The 23,449-nt window shown below is 34.0% G+C and overlaps 1 protein-coding gene across 1 annotated transcript in view; it reads left to right on the top strand.

The window, feature by feature from the left end:
• Positions 1-23,449, top strand: part of LOC125059022 (protein O-mannosyl-transferase TMTC1-like) — a 137,229-nt gene that overhangs the window by 30,072 nt on the left and 83,708 nt on the right. The window contains exon 2 of the mRNA XM_047663169.1: positions 20,443-20,977. Coding sequence (XP_047519125.1) covers positions 20,682-20,977 — 296 coding nt within the window. The 5' untranslated portion in view covers positions 20,443-20,681. The remainder of the gene's footprint in view (positions 1-20,442; positions 20,978-23,449) is intronic.

The following is a 23,449-nucleotide window of genomic DNA, read 5'->3' as shown; positions in this document are numbered from 1 at the left end:
TGCTCCGGCCATGGCTGCGATTTCGCCGTTGTTGTGCGCTTTCTTTGTATACTTGCACGACAAATTTTTACATATTTTTGTGAGTCGCCCCGCCCTATTTTTATTTTCTCTTTTATTCCTTTGGATCACATTGAATCACGTCGGGCCGCCCGCGAATCACGTCGGGTCGCCCGCGAATCACGTCGGTCCACCCGCGGATCACGTCGGGGTCACCAGTTTAGTGTTTGAGGTACACTAAATGAAAACCGTAGTAGAATTCACTAGCTTTATTGTCCTCTGACTTACATGGCGGTTATAGGGCGACTGATTGATCCACGTGCAAGTGGAATTACGAAATAATGATGCGTAGACAATATTACAAATACAATTACGAAATTTCTATATAAACAATAATTAGTAATTACACCACTACAATACAACCCCTAATTTTCACCCCTCTACGATCAACCCCTATTTTTTGTTATAAATGATAAACATGGCAAAACGACGTTTGCCGGATCAGCTAGTTATATCTATAAATTTTGTTTTACCTTATAATCTCATCCCTCGCACCACACAGTGGCTGACTTTCTGATACAGTGGTTTCAAACATGAATATTTACCGACATCCTGAAAAACACCGTTACTGAAACACTTGCATTCGCCGCGTCTATTTGTAAAGATGAATCTATCTCTCGGGGAAAAACTTTATTTATACAGTTTTTCGTTCTGTATACTTGTATACACTTTGTATATACATTAGTTAATGATGTATCAATACAATTTTATACACATAGGCTTACACATCAATATAAGACTGTGAAACATTATAAAAATCTGGGTTTTTTATGATTTTAACTCAATAATTAACAAGGTACTGTATATCCCTTTTACCGTAAGGTTTTAAATATACATAAATTAATTTATTTAAATATATAAACACAAATTTATTATATATAGACTATGTTATGTAATAAATGTATGTCTCATAAAACAATAGACTGCCGTTTAAATATAATAATAATAATCAGTGGCGCTACAACCTCTTTAGGTCTTGGCCTCAGATTTCTGAATCTGTTTCATGATAATTTTTTAAATCTAATAGGCAAGTAGATGATCAGCCTGACACATGCCGTCGACTTTTTGGGTTTAAGACATGTCGGTTTCCTCACGATGTTTTCTCACCGTTCGAGCAAATGTTAAATGCGCACATAGAAAGAAAGTCCATTGGTGCACAGCCGGGGATCGAACCTACGACCTCAGGTATGAGAGTCGCACTCTGAAGCCACTAGGCCAGCACTCCTTTTAAATATAGACTATACATATATCGAATAAATATAGTAGAAATCGTAAAAGATATCGAATTTAGGTTCAATGTTACGTATCTCGGCTTGTTTGCCCTGCAAACAGTCGTTAGGCGTTCACCCAGGCTGTATTATCTTGTCACGTACTAAAGTCGATTTACAGGAAAATACGCTGAAAAAACTAAATATATTTATCTTAGCTTGCCCTCAGTTTATTAGATTTAATATTTAACCTTGTGTAAGTCAGACTAAGATACATTATGTATTTAATAAAGTACAAAAGTACCTATTGCAAGAATACGTTTAACATTTTATATTTTTATATTCACTTACTCAAAATAAATTAATCTAAAGTTAAATTTTCTATGTGGCTTAGTGGCTAATCCATAGTTATATTTCAGCAGTCTTGGGGTCAATTGAGGAATATGTAACTTTGCCCTCATAAACCTATTAAGACACAGAAATGTCTGCATACTCCATATACACAGTTTCAGATTCAGTTCTTGTATAGTTCAGGGGCAAATGGACAGGAGCCTCATCTGATGTTAAGTGAAACCACCATCCAATAACACTCCATGCCGAGTGCGTTGTCGGCCTTATAAAAATTGATACCCTCTTTTCTTCAACACCCCTAGTCGAATTGGTTTCGAAATACTTCAATAAGTTAAAACAAGTTTATTTTAATAAGGACTATTAACAAAAATAGCTAAATTACATTAAACAAATATTCCGTATACATAAATTTATTTTATTTAATAATAATATTGTAATTGCGTTACAACCCTAAACGGGTCATCGCCGCATCAGTTTTTATTATTATTTTATAGACAAGACGATGATGAGCCTTTTGTTTCTGACACATGTCGTAAATTTATGGTTAAAGATATGTCAGTTCCATGATTACCTTCACCGTAGGAACAAGTTTTAATTGCGTAGCGAAAGAAACTTCCATTCGTGCATAGACAGGTCATTCGCTTAAGCCACTAGGCTAACACTACTATCAATATCCCTTATTTTAGATAAATTAAGACTGAAAGAATGTTACTTTAAATTGAATTAAGTGTAGCGAAAAGATTTCACCGTAATTTCAAGTTGACCTTAATTCCTGAACACATATGTTTGTATATTCGCAGTAAAAAGTTTTGTTTACGTTCTCCAAAGGACAAGACTTTCGCATTTGGGTAAGTGTGTTTCGAGATAAGTGGATATCTGTACCCACGACGCGTGATCCAAGACGTGATAACTATTTTCAGTGTTTTCGATAGGAATATTTGCCTATACAATTAATATTTCTAGTTAACATAGTAGGTATAAAAAATTCATAATTTGATAGGATTTAAAAACCATTTCAGATTATTAATATCTTTGTGTGCGTATCTGTGTGTGTGTAGAGAGTATGTGTGACTATTTACTTAATATAATACTTTTGTAAGAGGCATTTGTTTGACTAAAAATGTAAAATAAATCATTATACTTAGCACAAATTTTATTTATGGGGGCGTTACTAGAAAAATATTTTTTTGTATTAACCGAGGACAAAACGGTATGTCCGTCTAGAGACAGGAAACTAAACTTGAGATAGGAGATCTGGGCGATCGATCAGTCTAGGCGTCCATGAAAAAGGAGATAAGAGTTCAGATTGTTTATACCCCTCCTGGAAACCACGCGGCCTGCTCACACTCCTGTACCCTATTATCATTCTTAAATTACAGAAATACATTGGTATATATTATATTTCGATCAAAAACAGTCTTCGTTATTAAGCCCAAGACACACATTTAGACATATTATTTACAAGAATGGTACATCATCGTCGAATCGACTACACCAGATCGTTTTGTGTCACTGGTGTATACAAATTAATATTTTTAGCTATTATTTTTTTATCATTATCTAAATTCATGTTTTATTCAAATTACTCTCAATAACAGTTTTATAATTATTGTTTAGGTGTATTTTTTCGGTAAGGTTTGGTGCTAAGTAAATAATTATCATTTAAAAATAGAATAAGTGCATAATAAGGTTCAATAAAGGGATTATAATAAACTAAGCTATCGCCTACAACATATATCGTGTAGAAGCAAGCAAAGATATATGTATACTGTAATTATTCAGTTGTGAAAATTTTTTGATTAACCGTCATACTTCGTTGGGAATAATTGGTCATCATTCTTCGTAGTCTGAGTCATATCATAAGAACTATAGTGAAAGTGAAGTGTCGTCTGTTTTAGAAGTGATTTGTGATAATCAATACTTTGATTATAAGACGTAAGAACATTTTTGAATAACTTAAGCTGTGTTATGTACAATTTATTCGCAACATTTGTCGGCAACTGATTGGCACCTGTCCATAGATAGCTCTTTGGTATCTTGATCTGAAGTGTAATAAGGATCAAATCTTAGATTTTTTTATTATTTTTTAATTTTTCTTTTTCGATTGGAATCATAAATTGAGTAAATATAAATAAATAACAAACAATGCCGAAGTGTATTGCTTGCGTCAGAGACCTGGATATAAGTACACAAATCAGGTGTACAAAATGCTTCAGAGGCTGTCATATCGAATGTGCGAATATTGCGTCGGAGACATTAATTAATTCCTGGATATGTCCTCCATGCTTACGCAGAGAGGATCGCGGTCAAAGTATTTCACCTGAAAATATACGTACATCAAAGGCGCGGCGTAATAAGAAGGATATACATATAGGATTGAGCGACCGTTGCGTGTCAAAAGATGAGTTAGCTGTTCATAACAGAGGGTATTAACCACGCAATAGACTCCAAACTTGAACACCTAGAAACTAAGCTGATAGAATCTCTGAAAATGTCTCTTCTTGGTGAGATAAGGGAAGAGATAAAATCAATCGTCACCCCATTTGTGAACGAGGCTGAGCGTCTCAGGGAGGAAGTGAATATTTTGAAAAGTGATGTCCAAAACAATAATACCCTTATTAAAGAACTGCAATCTCAAATAAATAAACAAGAGCAATGGAATAGGATGAACAACCTCGAGATTGTTGGGTTACCCCATTCCACCAACGAATCCACACACGCCTTAGTGAAAAAAATAGCAAAGCATGCAAACGTCGTATTGCAGGATGAACACATCGAATATGCTAATCGAGTTCAACCGAAACAACCTGTATCTGGTAAACCAAAGACAATCGTAGTGCGCCTAAAATCACGTGATATTAAGGATAAAATTTTATCTGGCTTACGTCGAAAGCGAGGCATTCAAACACTGGATATAGGATTGTCAGGGGAATCGAAAAAGTTCTTTGTCAATGAGCATTTGACCCCAGAAAACAAGCAACTTTTGAAAGAGGCAAAAGCTCTTGCTATAAAAAAAGGCTTCAAATTTGTGTGGGTTCGCAATTGTTGCATTTTTTTACGCCGGAACGAGGAATCTCCTGTTATATCAATAAACTTCAGGCGCGATTTGGAGAAAATTTGTTAATTATATGTTCTTATATTAAGTACCTATATTACACAAAACAAATTAAATTTTACATAGTAGCCTTACTACCTAATTTGAGCATTCAAAACCACCATTCATACACACAAAATCACATGAACATTATACCTACTCATAAAAACACTCTTCTACATAAATACAACTTACACACCTGCCTATGGATATTAAATGTTATTAAAAAATACAAACATTTGCGCCGGTTAAAACCTCAATATTCTGTGCTTAAACATCTCGGGTCTTCATCGCTAGTACTATATATAAATATATGCATACACTTTTATACCTTCACACATAGTAAGAATGATTACAAATAACCTAAGTTTGTTTTATCAAAATGTCCGTGGATTGCGCACAAAAACATTAGATTTAAAACAGAACATACTCATGAACGACTTCGATATTATTCTAATCACCGAGACTTGGTTAACTTCTGGCTTTTATAATACTGAATTATGTGATGACCGATATGATGTGCTCCGTCTCGATCCGAATTCTAAAAATTCTACTAAAACGTCGGGCGGCGGTGTTATGTTATGTACGAAAAGGTCACTGCATGCGCAAGAGATGGCCGAGTGGACGTGCGACGGCGTTGAGTGTACCTGGTTGACTATTCCCGCTAGTGCGCTCGCGTCGAATGAATGCAATAAACGCGAACTACATATATGTATTGCATACATACCACCTGACGATTTGCAGTCTGTAAGACTTACAGCGTTTACAGACTTTCTCCTATATATTTTCTCATTACACACAAATGATCATTATATCATAGCTGGCGATTTCAATCTACCCCACATAGGCTGGTCTCCAACCTTTGATCCCACCTTTCTTAGACGTGGTACTATAAACCTACAAAATGCGGGTGCAAGGTTTGTTGAAGCATGCAGTAGTCTTGGCTTCAGTCAGTACAATTATCATAAAAACTCCTCTGGAAATATACTAGACCTAATATTTAGTGACACATACATCGAGGTGTCTAAATCTTGCAGTTATCTCGTTAAAGAAGACCCAAGCCATCCATGTCTGGAACTGAAAGTGTCGGAATTGATGACGCCTAGTATTAAATTAAAAAAGGAGATAAGATATAACTTCAAGAAGGCTAACTACGATAAATTAAATGAATATCTTAACGGTATAGACTGGAATGACTCTCTAAGAGGCGACACCATTGACATAATTGTGCAGAAATTTTATTCAATCCTCCACCGTGGAATTGATCAGTATGTGCCTAAGACTACCTTTTATGCTCATAACAAATATCCGGTCTGGTATACTAAGTCGCTCATACACAATAATACGCGACAAACGAACCGCTCACTCTCGATGGAAAGCAAGAGGGAACCCACGAGATTACGATGAGTTTTCCTTACTTCGTTCAAGACAGAAGGCAGTCCAAAAAAAATGTTTTAAGTTATATATGCAAAAAATACAAACATCGTTAAAGAAAGATCCAAAGAAAATCTGGTCATATCTAAAAACCTTACGAATTAATAACACTGGCTATCCAAATAGATTACAATTAGGAAGCAATATATATAATAACGAATCGGAAGCATGCACGGGATTCAGTACTTTCTTTGAGAGCGTATTTCAACAAGCAGCACCTTCATACCATGAAATTCTGCAGACTAATACGGAAGTAACCGACAATATTATATGTAATCTAAATATTACCAAATTTGATATATTGAAGATACTAAATTCATTAAATGCGGAAAAAGGAGCTGGGTATGACGGTATACCACCTATTTTTATCAAAAAATGTGCTCAAGCTATTACAGAACCACTGTACATAATACAGAACTTATCCGTGAACACATTTGGCATTTATCCTGATGTATGGAAGATAGCTAAAATAATACCTATTCATAAGAGTGGCTCGCGGTTGAGTATTGAAAATTATCGACCAATATCGATACTTAATACTTTCAGTAAAGTCTTTGAAAAGATAATTTATAAAGCCATCCACAATATAATAAGTAATTCACTTCCCGATGAACAGCATGGTTTTATCAATAAACGTTCTACGATAACCAACTTAACCGTGTTTACGAACTATGTACTGCAAAGTATGGATGGTGGTGCACAGGTTGATGTAATTTACACAGACTTTGAGAAGGCTTTCGACAGAGTGGATCACACCATCCTATTACATAAGCTCCAACTTCTAGGGATACGTGGTGACCTTCATCGCTGGTTTTGTTCATATATAACAAATCGTAGACAGGCGGTTGCGGTTGGCAGTGCTAGAAGTGACTTTGTTCGTATAAGTTCTGGAGTTCCTCAAGGATCTATATTGGGTCCCCTGTTATACAATGCATATCTTTATGACATAAATAGTACCATTAAAGATTCAAATTACCTTATGTTCGCTGATGATAAAAAGATATATTTAAAAATAAACAAAGAAGGAGACTGTCACAAAATTCAGGCCGACCTAAATAACCTTTCCAATTATTATAGACAAAATCGAATATCGGTTAATGCTTCTAAATGTGTCAAAATAACATTCACCAGAAAAAAAAACAAAATTAACTTTAGCTATCATATTAATAACAAATCTGTAAAAGAAGTAGATTGTGTTCGTGACTTAGGTATATGGTTAGACTATAAAATGACGTATAATAACCATATTGACACAATAGTTGACAAGGCCTATAAGCAGCTTGGTTTTGTAAGACGTGTTAGTGAACATTTTCATGATGTCGACTGTATGAAAGTGCTATACTATACATACGTAAGAAGTATTCTCGAATATGGTTGCTCTGTTTGGTCACCTAGTTACACTGTACACAAAGAAAAAATTGAAAAGATCCAAAAAGACTTCATAAAATTTATCTCCTATAAGACCTACAATAAGTTTAATACATATAATGACGCGTGTGAACATTTTAAAATTAATTCTTTAGACTCTCGACGAAAACAATATGATTTATTGCTACTACATGACATCATCTCAAATAAAATTAATTGTAGCTCCCTTCTAGAAAAATTGCCCTTCCTTGTTCCTGCCTACCAGACTCGTAATCGTGCTTTGTTCCATGTTCCTCACATTAACACTAACTATGCAAGGAACTCAGTTTTGTATCGCGCAGCCCGGACATACAACGACCAATATTTAAGCCTTGACCTGTTTAAGCTGTCGCGGAATATGATTAAAAGAAGTATTAAGAATATCCATAGCGCAAAATCACCTGCATCATGAGCGTACCCCACATACACACCTTCACGTACTTACCCTCACTTTTACACCATCATACAACACAACCAAATTAGGTACCACTTAGATAAACGTATTGAATAGTTTTTATTTGTTTGTTTCCTTTTATAAATTCTTGAACCATTTTGTAGTTAAATGTATTATTATGTATTCCATATTTGGCTATATTTTTAATGTAACTGTTTTTTATTGTATATAATTTATGTTAGCTGTAGGTTTACAAAATAAAAATAAAATAAAAAATAAAATAAAATTCAAAGTATATTAATAGTAGTATCATTAACATGACTTGCTTAATGAAGATAAGTGTGATAAATTCCTTTTGTTTCGTGCTTGAAATGAATTACTATCTGATTTGTTGAAGTGTTATTTATCAATGCTCAATTGAAATGTTAACATTTATCTCGGCGCTATCCGATAGAAGAGCCAGCGAAATGAGTCATTTGTATTAATTATCTCAAAAACTTTTGTTAATAAGCACCAAAACAACCCCTAACGCGATAGATATAAAGCCAGAATTTGCTTGAACTCGCCAGGCAAGGTGAAATTAGAATCAATTGGGAGAGGAATTTGCCTGGAAACTGATAACTCTCGGATAATGAGTTAAAATGTAGTATTTGCTAAGAATTTTTACGATATAAAGTGAAATTATTTTGATATCTATATATATAAAAATGAAACCCGTTTTCCGTTGTCACGACATAACATGAAAACGGCTTGACCGATTTGTCTGATTTTTTAATAATATTCCTTGAAGTACGAGGATGGTTCTTACGAAGAGAAAAAATAAAAAAATTGAGTGAAAAAGTCTAAAAACAACACTTTTCTATATTCCCATACAAAATATTCGTAATAATATTGAAAGGCAATTTGAACTTTAATACCATATCATAAAGTTCAAGTGTTAGTGGAGGGGTTCCGGGAAGGTAAATTTTTATTTTTTGACATAATGTATTTGTTGTATTATCAACTTTCTTTTTTTTATCTTACTAGCTAGACCGGTGTCCCGAATAGCAGAATAAGTATTAAAAAAAATTTAGAATCGACTGTTAGGCGGTACGATGTTTGCCAGGCCAGCTAGTTTCTAATAAATATTAACAATATATTGTATTTTTTTTATTGAATAACTGAACATTTTATTTGTTCTATCAAGTAACAATTAAAAATCTAGCGGACAGAATACAATATTACCTTATGTAGCTGACGTTTCTACTTCACTTGTTAAAATGATAGATAATGTACGAGGCAGTACATTTTGCTCACTCAGGCTTTCTTAGTTTTATATGCGTGGCGATTACCTAAATCACTGGAGTACGCCCGAGAGTAAAGCCAGACGCAGGAACTCTCTTCAGCATTGATTAGCATAGCATTTCAATTCATGGCATTCATTTAGCATTAATAATATTTATTTAATAAGTATTATTCTGTTGTACGTTAGTAAATATTAATTAAAGCCGTTGGACCCAGGAACCGATACAGATAATAATTTATCTAAAAGAAAAATCTATTCATTAGGTTTCTACTATGTTAGTTATTACAACTATGTATTTGCATATTGTTCCCACGAGAATGTAAGTGCGTGCTCCTATTTCACCATGCCTACTGCTGATAGAGGACAAATCTTAGTTTTTATTATATTTGATTATTAAAAACTATTAATTACTTAAGATGTCGTGAGGAACATGGTGTAATAGTTGCAGCTCCTTACAAACATTGTGTAACATAAAACACTTGGCGATTAAAAAGAGTAGCGGAGAGTTTATTGCCAGTTCTTCTCGTCCGTTCTACGCCCTTGATTTGAGAACTGGCAGTAAATGTAAAATTAAAATCACTTAATATGCATTTCTTTTTGACGTTCATAAGTGAACATTGTGTTACCTAAATGAATAAATAATTTTGATTTTGTAAAACGCTAAATAAAGTGCTCTTGATTCTTAATATTCATATAAATTCTACTGTCACAACAGTACGACACAACCCCAACACAAGTTTAACCAAACAAATATTTAAATGGCAAGTGCGAAATCGTATTTCCATCCCCTAATCCTATATTCTAAAATATGTGATCGAAAGCTACACAGGTGAGCGTTACAAACACAAACAGTGCCCGATTCTCTCAGGTATTCGTTCACTTATTCACAACCCGGGGTAATATTCAAAAACACCTTCTGCTGGAAGTGGTTATTTATTCACGGTGTAGTCCATTGTCGGTATTCAAGTGAACGTTGTTAACTGGAAAGGAACTGAGCGTCGTAATCTGGAATGGGATCCAGCGGATTAGCATTTTAAATGGAGCCTGGACGGCGCAACGCTTGGTTAGGAACTGATTCGTCAACTTTACAAACTTCCGACGATTTCTCGTGATTCTACTCGATTCCTAAGTGGCTTGCTTAATTTTATTATTCTGTTAATGTTTTGAAAGGTTCTCTTGTTTTGCTTTTGTTTGAGTTCGATTTATGAATAGGGAATGATTGTTACATTTTAAGCTGATGTACGCGCCGTAGAATACCTTTTGTATAATTATTATTAGTGATTTAATTTTGTTAGTTGATTTAGTATCGCATTGCGTTGCGTTGTGAAAATAATCCGATAAGCGTACATTTTAAATCACTATAAATATAGTTTTCTGAAGAATCAAATTTATCTATACTAGAATTCTGCACTTTGTTGTATTACGATATTCACATAATAAATAGCCGCAATGCCTCAGTAATTACCAGAGATATACGTTTGAATAGAATGTCTTTTCCTGCAATTGGGGTATTTTAACACTATTGCATCGATTCTAGGTCTAAATAATAGCGGTGACCCTACCCGTACTGTAACCATACAATGTTATTTGCGCATACATCTATTCGTGTCCAGGTTTCAAATCATGAGGCCTGAGAAGCTCACCTGCTGAGCCTACTCATACTACAGTTAATTACAATTAAACATAGCTGTGACAAATGTATTGTGGCGATGTTACAAGTACAGCCATTTCACTTAAACCATTAATCGGATAATGTGGTTACATTCCGTGAATTGTATATTGTTGATCACCGCAGCTGCATCATCACACCTCAATGTTTAATTCTCATTTATCGTTTAAAAACGTAATTAACTTCACGTAATTGAGTATGAGGCGTAATTATTAATTAATACAAAATTGTTACGTTGGCGCAGTGATTGAAAGTGAGCCTTGTCCTTCGAACGTCGAGAACGTTATCAATTGCGCGCTACCGCTTGCGACACTTGGAGACACTTGGAGCTTGCACAGTCCTTCTCTCAAGATGACCAGTCCAACGCAGTCTTTGGAGTTTAAGGTCACCAATTCAGATCGTACCTACCCACCCACCATCCTCCTTGTTTATCGGGCTAGAATCTTATTTCATTATTTAAGTCTCGATTTGATCAACGTTGTTACACCTGAAGTTGTCTTTATTAAGACTACCAATGGGACTCTTTTAACCAAAGACCTTTTTCTTCTCTTTCTATCGAATCGTGTTGCTATAGTAATTTATTTAAAACAGTGCAATTGAGCTGAACTTTCATGAACGAGTGTACCTTGTATGCATTAAGAAAAGATTTTGCGCAAACATGTTAAAATGATGACGTCAGTCCTTGAAGCGATGTCCGGCGCTGGAACTCATCAATCATGGAGAACGGATCGATCTATATAACTGATAGTTTTTGTGTTTAATCCACTGCAGCTTTGTCACTGTCATATTATACTCCTCTGCAGACTTAATGTGAAGAAGTCTGGTGTATGGAACACCTGACACCATTACGTTGGAGATATATGTTCCAGGACTGTGGTGAATCATTGTTTTTTAGGTTCCTTTGAGGTTTCCGTATAATAATTGTACACTCAATCATCTAATATATAAAATTCTCGTGTCACAGTTTTCGTAGCCATACTCCTCCGAAACGGCTTGACTGATTTTGATGAAATTTTTTGTGCTTATCTGGTATCTATGAGAATCGGCCAACATCTATTTTTCATCCCCCTAAATGTTAGGGGTAGTCCACCCCTAAATTTTATTTTTTATTTTTAGACAAAATTTTTAATTTCTATTTTTTTATGATACAAAATTAAAAAATACATACAACCCCTAACTTTCACCCCTCTACGATCAACCCCTATTTTTTTATTTTAAATGATATGGCAAAACGACGTTTGACCGAAAATGATTATCTGTATTATTTCTAATCTGTTCACATTGCTTATTGTGATTGTTCTTATTATACCGACAGTCTCTTTTGAGTTCAATGACCCATACATAATCCGTCTAATCAAAAATTTTTCGACGAAATTCAGAATTATGTCCATCAATATGTAGATTTACATTGAAAGGAAGAAACTTTCTCGCCATAAATTATGCTGAAATTATGTAAACCCTTCGCGTGGCAAAACAAAAGTTAATGAGGCTCGGCTGTGGAAGTTTAATTGAATTATAGACCGCAAGATCAGCTCGCGATGTGGTCGGTGAGAACGTTATCTAACGATTACGGGTATCTCCGCTTATAACGGTTTTAGAATATTGATCATGTTTAATTATTTTATATTATTTTAAAAGGCACTCTAACGAAACACATACAAACACTTACAGAAAACACATGACATAGAAAACAAGATACATGCATGTGCATCAATATGTTATTCCATAAAAATACAAACACATATACAATACAAGACATAAAGAGTAAGTTATACAAATAAAAGTATTTATATGGGTAAAAGGTACTCCTCCAAGGCAAGGCATTCCACAAAATTCTATTTTTTGTTATTTTTTGCTGTCACTGCAAGTCTGTACATCTAGCATAAGACCGGCCTCTCGATATTGTGTCTCGTAGCCCTGGCCATTTTACCAGTCTTTGTGTCGTTGTTGTACCTATTCTCGTGTCCAGCCCATTTCTATTTTCTTTGAAGGGAGAAAGATAGTGCATCAGTGATCTTCTACGGATATCTGGATTTTTCATTTTCTCATCTTGTAAAAGGATCTCTCAATTCTTCTTGAAGTATACTATTATATTATCGAGTTTTAATGGATTTGGTGGTGACCGGTCAGAGCGTTAATTATAATTAAAATGTATTTTTTTCACCTTTGCTTGTCTACGACCGCATGTGTCAATTACTTACCATAAAATGAAAACTGTTTGGACAAGTCGTATGTTAAAGTTGGTGATTGGGAATGAATTAATTTTTAAAATCATTTTTTTTATGTTTACCTGTGTCGTTCTGTAAAATTGTGCTTAGGCGTGATGTTGAAAAGCCTTAACTTAATTAAACTAAAGTCTAGTTAAACTGTGCAATTGGACTTTTTTATTAAGAAGGGGTTCAAATTTTAATTAAAAAGTTTCCGACAAGTTAAAGTTGGAGTTAGAACTACACAAATGCATATTAAATTCTCACTTATAATAATAGTTAAAAAATAATCGCAGAGACGACTGAAACCTTTTATGTTCAGTTAGTACCCGAGATCTAGGGCATCTAGTGATAAATTAAATTTAGGTCATCTGTAGACGGCTCAGAATAGTGCCACGGTTTCAAAATAACCCACAAAACTAGAACTGACTACGGAAACAAGAAACTGCTGGCTCTTAACGGGAAAAATAAAAAATAAAAAAATAATTACAAAAATATTCGATTCGTGAAAATTTTGTGAGAATATTGTTACAGGTTTTGACGCAATAGTACAAAGGGTCTTAGTATAAACATGTTATAAATCATCAATCAAAAAGCACATCATAAACCCTGAATAATCGTCCTTATTAATTAGTATAATGTGACCTGTAAATCTAGTTATATATCAGTTATTTATAAACATGAACTGGCACTTAGGTAGAAAAGCCGCACCCATTCTGGAGAATAAACTTCTCATACAAAACTGTCATAAAACCAATATGGTCCTATGGGATACAGCTTTGGGGGTCAGTAATCCGCTCTTATATCTAAATACAGCGGCTACAAAACAAAACACTGCGAAATATGAGCGTTAACACGAAATGCTGAAGGCCATAAATATTTGGGTATTGCTGTTGAGGAAGACATTAAAAGATCAAAAAGAATTCAGCAATTCGACTTAGGGTCCTGTAAATTAGGGTGTAAGTGGAAGCAACAACACACACTAGATGACCACGTCCATGGTTTAACCTAAATAGTGCGGCTATTGCCGCAACAACTAAGTTGTTCATAGAAACTAAGCCAATAGAAGTAACGTGGCCAAATACGACATGGATTTGGTTTTCTACTTGATAGCCTGCAGTTACTTGTCATGATTTTAGTCGTATAATGCGTGAGGGGCTTTGCCTTTGTGTACGGTCAGCAAAAAATGATTTCAAGACGTGCAAATTAAAGGCCAGTGTTAGTTTCGCTTGCAGATCGATCTGAAACCATTCATAGATAGTATGACCTTGTTAAAATTTTCACACGAGTAAACAAATTTAAACTAATATACTATTTTTAAGACCGACCGTAACACACCTGTCATCTAGCGAGGGCACATCCTGATAATTAGCCTAGAGCGGTCAGAACTCTTGATCAGTCTCTGTACATAACAATAATACAAATATGAAAATCCCAATAATGTTCTATGTACCCAATTGTAAAGCTTGACGTCGGTGGCTGCACACATTTGCATATTTAACAAGAATTCTATAAAACTGGGATATTCCTGTTGAGCACAGAGCTTTATTTGAAATTTAATCTGTCAAAGATGAAAAGGCTCCCGTTCCTGAATAGGGCAAGACTTGAAAGAGCTTTTATATCATGCGTACCTGATGTGCGATTGTATTATGTATACCTCTTACAAATTCATACGATTTTGTATTTATTAAACCTTAACAAAAGTACTTAGTTAAATTATTATTTATCAAATTACGCAACAATTACAGACTCAGTGATGCAATACTATTCAATTTATTGGATTTGGTTCAAATTTAATTTATTTATGTTTAAAGATACAAATACTTAAGTAAACTCTGTCCGCTATCATTTATTAGAGTCAATGTTGTGTACACCTATTATTCGATTGCATGCTAGAATAAAACCCAATATTGTTAATTAGAGAATATATACATGTAATCTGTTGGTGTTCCTTAATAAATAAATAAATACTAACAGATAATTAATACTAATTATGATTATACAGAATATAAAATGTCGTTACTACGAATTCGCTCCACGAACATTGTAACTATGGCAACGAACATGTGTAGTCCGAGTCATATAATAATGCCATTTTTAAATTTTTATATGAAATTAATAATAATGAAATATAATATTATTATTAAATATCTATCTGCCTATGTATTAGTTATTTTTAAAATTAACTCTATATTACTATCTTTATTATAAGCAAATGTTAAAGTTATAGAACTTTAACTTACTTCACAATAGTGTGAAAGTGTTAGTATAGGCTCACTGAAAATCAGTGCTGGTGACAGCGACTCAAAAATAAGTTGGGCCCATTTTTGATTAAAGTGATTGTGTCTGTATTTTTTTTAACATTTGTGCTTTAATCAAATAAATGTCTTTCATTCTTTTATTTAACATAGGTATAATAAACATTCAACAGACCACCTCTTGTATCCTTCTTGTAACAGTGTATCTTCTTTAAAGATTAAGAAGATACTCTCTAAATAATAAAGTCTATACGTAAATAAACCAATGGGTGCTACAACCTTTTAGGTCCTCAGATTTCTGTCTGTTTTGTCATTTATTTTTCTTAAGCGACAAGTTACTGTTCTGGACCTTACACACGCCGTCGACTTTGTGTGCTTCACAATGTTTTCCTTCACCTAGCGAATGTATAATTAATAATAATAATTGTATAATTGAAATGTATGAAAAGCGCTTAATATTATAAAACCGGTTTGTTTTTAAGGCTTTTAAGCTCAATGTAGGCCCCCACTCCTTTTATTATTTTCTTTGTGAATTAAAATCTGGCCTTAAACCTAACGTAACCACATAAAATTAAGCCCACAATTTCCAAGCTACTATCAGGTAGAGCATACGCGTGAACATAAAAATAAACTTACATCAGATTAAAACTCGTAAATCCATAAACATACATCAAGCTTAGCCGGTTCCCGGGAGGTTTCAAGTTTTCTCATCAACTGCAAAAAATTCTCACTTCGTTGGATCTTGTTAACATTTATATAACAGAAAGCGAACCATTAAAATGGATTGAAGCAGATTTAAACTTGAATTCACAAAAATATTGTTCTAACATTTTTTGCGTATTTTATCTGTACCATAGCAGCAATAAATTCTATTAAACTTCAAGTAGAATAAATAATTTTAATTATTTATAACGATTGTAAGAGTCAACGATCAATCGCAGGAAGGTCTATCAAGGTCGATTTACATCAAACGAGCGAATGCTCATTCTATCCCCACTACATCAAATTCTTCTAGTGTAAACAGGCGTAGAGCATTCTTTCGTTGTTCTTAGTGCGTTCGCAAAGATTCTATAGAATATTCTAAGAATGCTCGTTCGCTTGATGTAAACGGCGCAAGAGCGCGCGAACAGTTGCTTAGAGCGTTCTAGCGTGTTCGGACGTGCTCGCGCCACTGAGCGGTCTTTTCAAAGCGTTCTTGTGTTCTAGCTCTAGCTCTATGTTCGTTTGATGTAAATCGATACCTCTAGTTTTCGTTTACACTAAAAGATTACGAAAGAATGCTCTTGTTCTAGCTCTAGCTCTATGTTCGTTTGATGTAAATCGACCTTCAGAATCGACACTTAGGTTAATAAGAAACGAGACAACGGTAAGTGTGTGGTGTCAGAAACGTATTAACTTTTGACGTACGAAAGTGACACTTTGTGCTATTCTTCTAATAGTTGCTGAATTTTTCCCCTAGTAGTCGTATAATACAGGCCATTGGCAAACCTTTTGTAAATAACATAGACATAACATTTATTATACAACTATATAACGAAACACGTAGGAAGCGTTCAAGTATTACGTAACAAAAGGGGGGGGGGGGTTCTTTTTGTAAAACGTGACGATGCGGGGCGGGGATTGAATTACGCGTTGTTGTTAATATTATTTTCGACTTTCCAGTACTTTTCACCACATAATAGTAATTTGTAGGTATAAAGAGTCACTAACGTGGTGACGAAACGTTTTACTATACTTGGGAACAGTACTGTACTTGGGTACAGAAAAAACGTTACGGCGCGTTACATGGGGAGTCAATAATCTCCAAAAATTGCGTGACGTAATACATGAAATACACAAAATAAGAATAATAATAAAAAAAATAAAAAAAATACATTTTTTTTTAAGAATAAGGTACATTTTATTAGAATCATACCTTTAGTGCATAGAGAATTCTTTTTAGCTTCCATTTGCGTTTGTCTAGCGTACTTTAATCACAAGGTTGTGAGTTCAAACCCCGGCTGTGCACCTAAATAAATAAAATAAATAGTAAAATCTTTCTATACGCGCAATTTACCGTCTTATATACTGATTTGCTGAAAAACAACTGACATACCTATAATGGTTCTTCTTATTAATTAATCACTTAAGAGAAGTGTGTGTTTGCCCAGTGGCTTGAGCAACTTTCACCCTTGAGGTCGTAGGAACGAACCCCCGTGGTGCACCATTGCCTTTTCTGTGTATACGCGCATTTAACACTCGCTCGTACGGTGAAGGAAAACATCGTGGTGAAACCAGCATGCCTTAGATTCAAATAATTGACGTCCGGCACATAAAAATGATCACCACTTTCCCTATTAGAAAAAGCTAATCACAAAGATACTTAAACACTAGAATTTTTAAGTACACATTATCTTTTAATTAACTATCCTGACTAATGTTAATAATAGTTAAGATAAACATTTAGAATATTCCTTAAAACAGGTTTTATTATGACAAGATATGATAAATTATTTGCGAGGCAGCATCGTGAAAATATGATGAATAAGATATGTGTCAAAACGACGCCACTAATGTGGAAAATGTCAAATTATCTGAAGCTCACTTCTAAACAAGATGAATCGTTACGAAACGCGTAGTAAATTATTTAATTTATTGACAGATTCTTTTGGATCAACATCGTTATTATAATATATATCTAATATATAAAATTCTCGTGTCGCGGTGATTGAGGTTAAACTCCTCCGAAACGGCTCGACTGATTGTCATGAAATTTTGTGTGCACATTGGGTATGTCTGAGAATCGGACAACATCTATTTTTCATCTCCCTAAATGTTAAGGGTATTCCACCCCTAAATATATATTTTTTTTAATTTTTAGATATTTTTTTCTGTTTTTATTTTTTTATGATACAACATTAAAAAATACATACAACCCCTAACTTTCACCCCTCTACGATCAACCCCTATTTTTTTATTATAAATGATATACATGGTAAAACGAGCCCGGTCAGCTAGTTACCTTATATAGTTTAACATTTCTACGTTAATTTGTTGTATGCCTATTGGAAAACATTATTGACCCAGAAATCGAATCCAAAACTCCGGTTAAAAGACCAAGCTAAGAAGGCTGTCATTACAAATATAAAAGTAGGTATCATAAACTTCGTAAGGTTAGATATTAGTGTCGGTATTCTGTAACTTCCAAAGGCTAAACCTTTTATATGAAACTAGCTGGCCTGGCGAACATCGTACCGCCTAACAGTCGATTCTTTATTTTTTTTTTTAATACTTTTCTGCTATTCGGGACACCGGTCTAGCTAGTAAGATAAAAAAAAGAAAGTTTATAAGATAACAAATACATTATGTCTAAAAATAAAAATTTACCTTCCCGGAACCCCTCCACTAACACTTGAACTTTATGGTGTGGTATTAAAGTTCAAATTGACTTACAAGTATTATTACGAATCTTTTGTATGGGAATATAGAAAAGTGTTGTTTTTAGACTTTTTCACTCGATTTTTTAATTTTTCTCTCCGTAAAAACCATCCGGGATATTATAAAAAAATAATTGGCCAAATTGGTCCAGGCGTTGTTGAGTTATGCGCTTACCAACACATTTTGCGATTCATTTTTATATTATAGATTTCGATATATTTCCCTCAGTAGCTATAACGCTGATCTTTTATACATTTTTATACGCGTTTATACATCTATTATATTAGTATTAGCTTTAAATAGTTTTATGTCATCAGCGCTTACAAACCTAATTAAACGATGAGGTCTTAATTCGTGAAGTAGTTAAGAGAATTAAGACGTTACATTAGCATTTCAGATGCGACGCGAAATGGGGGCCTTCCATTGACGCCTACCGTTGTACGTTTGATTAAATTTAGAAGGAAATTTAATTTTACCTACAAGTAAACGAATCCTTGTAAAACATTACACAAAATGTATCGTCAATAAATTATCCAGGACTAATACTGTACATCTGTTGATGTAAAGATGTCTATAGTAACATATGATTTAAGCATAACAGGTTACGAAGAACTCGTCGAAGAATATATTATTAAAAACTATTGTCAATACGAATGAATAAGTGTTTAATTGCTACAAAAATAACGTTAAAGATTCAAAACGATATTTAAAGCTCATGTATGGTTTGTTAATTATGAAAGTTCAAAGTTAGTAATTTATTTGAGAATCATGTCTATAGTAGAACTAAAAACTTTTGAGTTTATAGACATCTCGGGAATTACTGATAGTATTTTGATTTCTTCTAAATAAATAGGAAGCCCAATTGCTCCTGTGTTTGAGTTTCAGTGTAGAGAATATGTTTACCCGTTTCCACACCAACTCGGCAACAGCGAGTCATGTATAAATAGAAATAACATCTCTTATGATATTCTTTTCAAGTGTGAGCCTAGTAGATACGCCTAGGACCTTGAAGTTATTCAATTGCGGTTGCGTGCCAATTAAATTTTCTTCATATGCACAATTAACTTTTGATAGTATGGACTTAAACATCGTGAGGAAAACATCATATCTTAAACCCAAGTATCGACGTTTATTATATTTAGTCATGATTATTACAAGTAAAGGGCCTTAGCCAAAATAGGAATAGATATTTAAAAAGAATGAGATTAAAATATAAATATGTAATAATAAAACAATTTACAATTATTTTTCATAATTTTAAATTTAACCGACGTTTCGCGTGCTTTACAGCGTGCGTGGTCACGGTGACTGAAGACAAAAGGTGTTGAATGTCAAAAAGTATCACAGCTGTAGTAAAAGTTGTATTATCTGTATTTATTTCCCCGGAATTGGTATCGACCAACTCCGATATACAGTAGTCGATTAAAATTATGAAAAATAATTTAAACTTCAATCCGATAAAAAAATTGTTGTATTATTAAATGTGCGAAAGTTATGTCATTAAAAGACAATACAATATAAATGTGTTTATGTGTAAAAGAATCTGAAATAAAAATCTATTTGACAAAGAAAAGTAATCAATTATACCTACTGACATGCACTTACGGACTCCATACATCATACTTAAACTAATTATATAATATACAATTTCTTTGTTTCAGCTCGCATTATTGATAAAAGGCGAAGTTAAGAAGCCGAGAACGACAAAGGAAAATCTTTTGAAAGCCGAGCTTACGGCTCATGAATACGACATTAGCGGTCGGCTGACCCACTATGTTGATTTATATCCCGGTGATCCATCACCCCTGATAAACGGACTATGAGATCTCTACACGCTTAACGTATCATAAGACGTACATTAGTATAAGTTATTGAAGCGTAAACATGTGAATCGAGTAAAATGCGACGTCGACCGCTACCATCTGTGCGCGAGGAAGCGGCTGCCAAGTCATGGAGGAGTGTGTGTGAAAATGAGTGGGTGACGTACGCTCTGGTTGCCTCGGTCGGCGCTTTGACCTACTCCAACAGTCTGAATGGCGAATTCGTTCATGATGATATCCCAGCTATCGTGTCTAATGGGGACGTCAACGGCGCCAATTCTGTGTTAAGGATATTCAAAGATGACTTCTGGGGTACACCGATGTCTGATCCACATAGCCATAAATCATACAGGCCGCTAACAACAATCACCTTTAGGTAAGTATTTAAAGCATTTACCAACTACGAATAGACAAATTTGTATAAATTTTTTATTTGGACCACAAAATTAGGACAAACACATGATATAAATTGACATACATACAAAAATATAAAGAGCGGTGCTGTCCCTAAAACATGAGGACAAAACCTTTCAAATGTAATTCTAGAGAAAAAGCCTATATCGTATAAATGTTGCACGAAACTCATCTAAATTGTATGAAAGACATTTCAGGGCAAGGGTATAAAGTATTACAACTAAATCCGTCTAAATATTTCAATATAACGAAATGCAAATATTTGCCTTAACTTCTTGGGTCGATATAACCCGGCAGAGAAGAATGACCGCACAAGCCATTATATGTGTTTAGGCGGGCTTACTTTTATTTTATCCGTATTGTACCGAACCTCACAAATCAGAACTTGTTTTCTTGGTGTTAAACAAACGACGACGTCATTTTCCGCGATAATAGCTAAGGGAATAGCCCTCGGTGATAGATGGCGCCACTAGATTACAGTTTCAGATAATAAATAACACTTTCTTTATGTTTTATGGCCTCATCTAAGAGGATTCGGTTAGCGAACTTACTTTACAACAATATTTCTTTTATGGGGAATTGAATAAAAACAGAAAACTTTTCAGCATAATTTAGCTATACACCATAAAGTTTCATTTAATTTGCGTAATTTTAATTATACATTAAGAATGGAAGGCGGTTGTATTCGAATTTAAACGCGGTAATTAAAAAATTGCTACCTCACGATGCTTTATCGTATGAAAAAGTATAAAATGCGCACATAGAAAGTACATTAGTACATAACATGGAACCTACGTCCTCAAAATCAGAGTCGCATACTATAAAACAAAAATATAAATCTACATATACGTAAGAAAATAGACCTTGTAATATGTAAATTTTAGATAACGGCTATAACTAAAAGCTATTTCCCGTATGTTGATGTTTATTTGACCGATGTATAGCTCAAGGCTTCTCTGAAAGGGAATATTATGTTTGGTAAGTGATTTCTCATATTTGCGATTTAAGTAGAAATGGATCATAGAAATATTATTTACATGCTAGCATTAGGATTCTTGATTCGATTTTAGAGAAATAACTTTTAAAAGTTTGTTTATTATCATTATCATATCATTATAAGAGATCTAAGGTTTAAATATATATTTCGTCCGTTCTACACCCTTGATTTGAAAACTGGCAGTAAATTTAAAAATAGAAGCATTTAATATGTATTTTTTATTGACGTTTTTGTACATTGTGTTACCTAAATGAATAAATGATTTTGACTTTGATTGATAATTGACTTGTGTCTGCAAGTTAAATATACCTACTGATATATTTTTTTTTTTAATATAGACAGACATTTATAAAATAATTTTTCGTGTTCCTTTACATCACGATAATTCGATTTTGATTGATATTTAAATTTGATTTTGGCAGATTTATTATATAGATCAGTGGCATATTTTTCAGGTTATAAAATACCCTGAAGGAAAGAGAATTTGAAATCATTGAAACGACCTTGAGACTCCTTCAATTACTTATATTTTCCTTAGTCATTTTCTTAATAAAGGATATCAGTTATATTAAATTTCCTAAGGACACATTTTTCCTCGAGCAATGATAATAGAAGTAAACTGAGCCGAGAAGCCTCAAACGTAATACAAGATGAAAAATCTGCGAGAAACGACCTGCTTTTTTAGGGTTTTCAACATAACCTACTGACGTTGAAGGTATTTGTATAGAGGATAAAATTATTATTTACTATTTAAAACAATTCGATATTCAAAATTATTGTCTTAATAATTTATCTGTCAAGTTTAAATATGGAACAAAGATCGGGTTGTGTCGCTCGTCGCCTACCATTTCGTACAAGTCTTACCATTTGAATCCACAGCCTTAGGGTTTAGAATCATTTGCTTAATCACTATACTAACACTGGCCATTCGTACTTCAACTACAATACCTTTGACAGTCATTTTCTATTTACGTCAGAACGTGGGCGAAAACGTTACGATTAACTTTAGTTAATGTTAGCTTTCCATACGATAACACAACCTATGTACTATTTTCATACCATAAACTAATATTGATATTTGAAATCATGGTTTGTATGCTAACGAACTAAACAATAATAAACAAAACCAATTAAACAGTGTAATGAGGCAGCGAGCCATGGAATTACTGACGCCACGAATATTCCAACTTCAGGAATGCTATCATAATATTTCGCGTGAAATATTCATACACTTATATTGTATACATAGCATATTTTAACGCTACTGTTCAGTGGAAGAAACTAGATAAAGGCGATCAGTGTTGGTCTAGTGGTTTCTGCGGGCGGTTCTGATCTCTGAGTATGTAGGTTGGATTCCTGGCTGTGCACCAATGTACTTTCTGTCTATGTGTGTGAAGAGATTCTCAGGAAACTGGCATACTTTAGGTCGTATGTCAG

This window comes from Pieris napi, chromosome 19 (assembly GCF_905475465.1).
Source record: "Pieris napi chromosome 19, ilPieNapi1.2, whole genome shotgun sequence".
NCBI classification, from domain to species: Eukaryota; Metazoa; Arthropoda; class Insecta; order Lepidoptera; family Pieridae; genus Pieris; species Pieris napi.
Note: the sequence above shows the minus strand (reverse complement) of the source record. Positions and strands in the feature narration are given on the sequence as shown.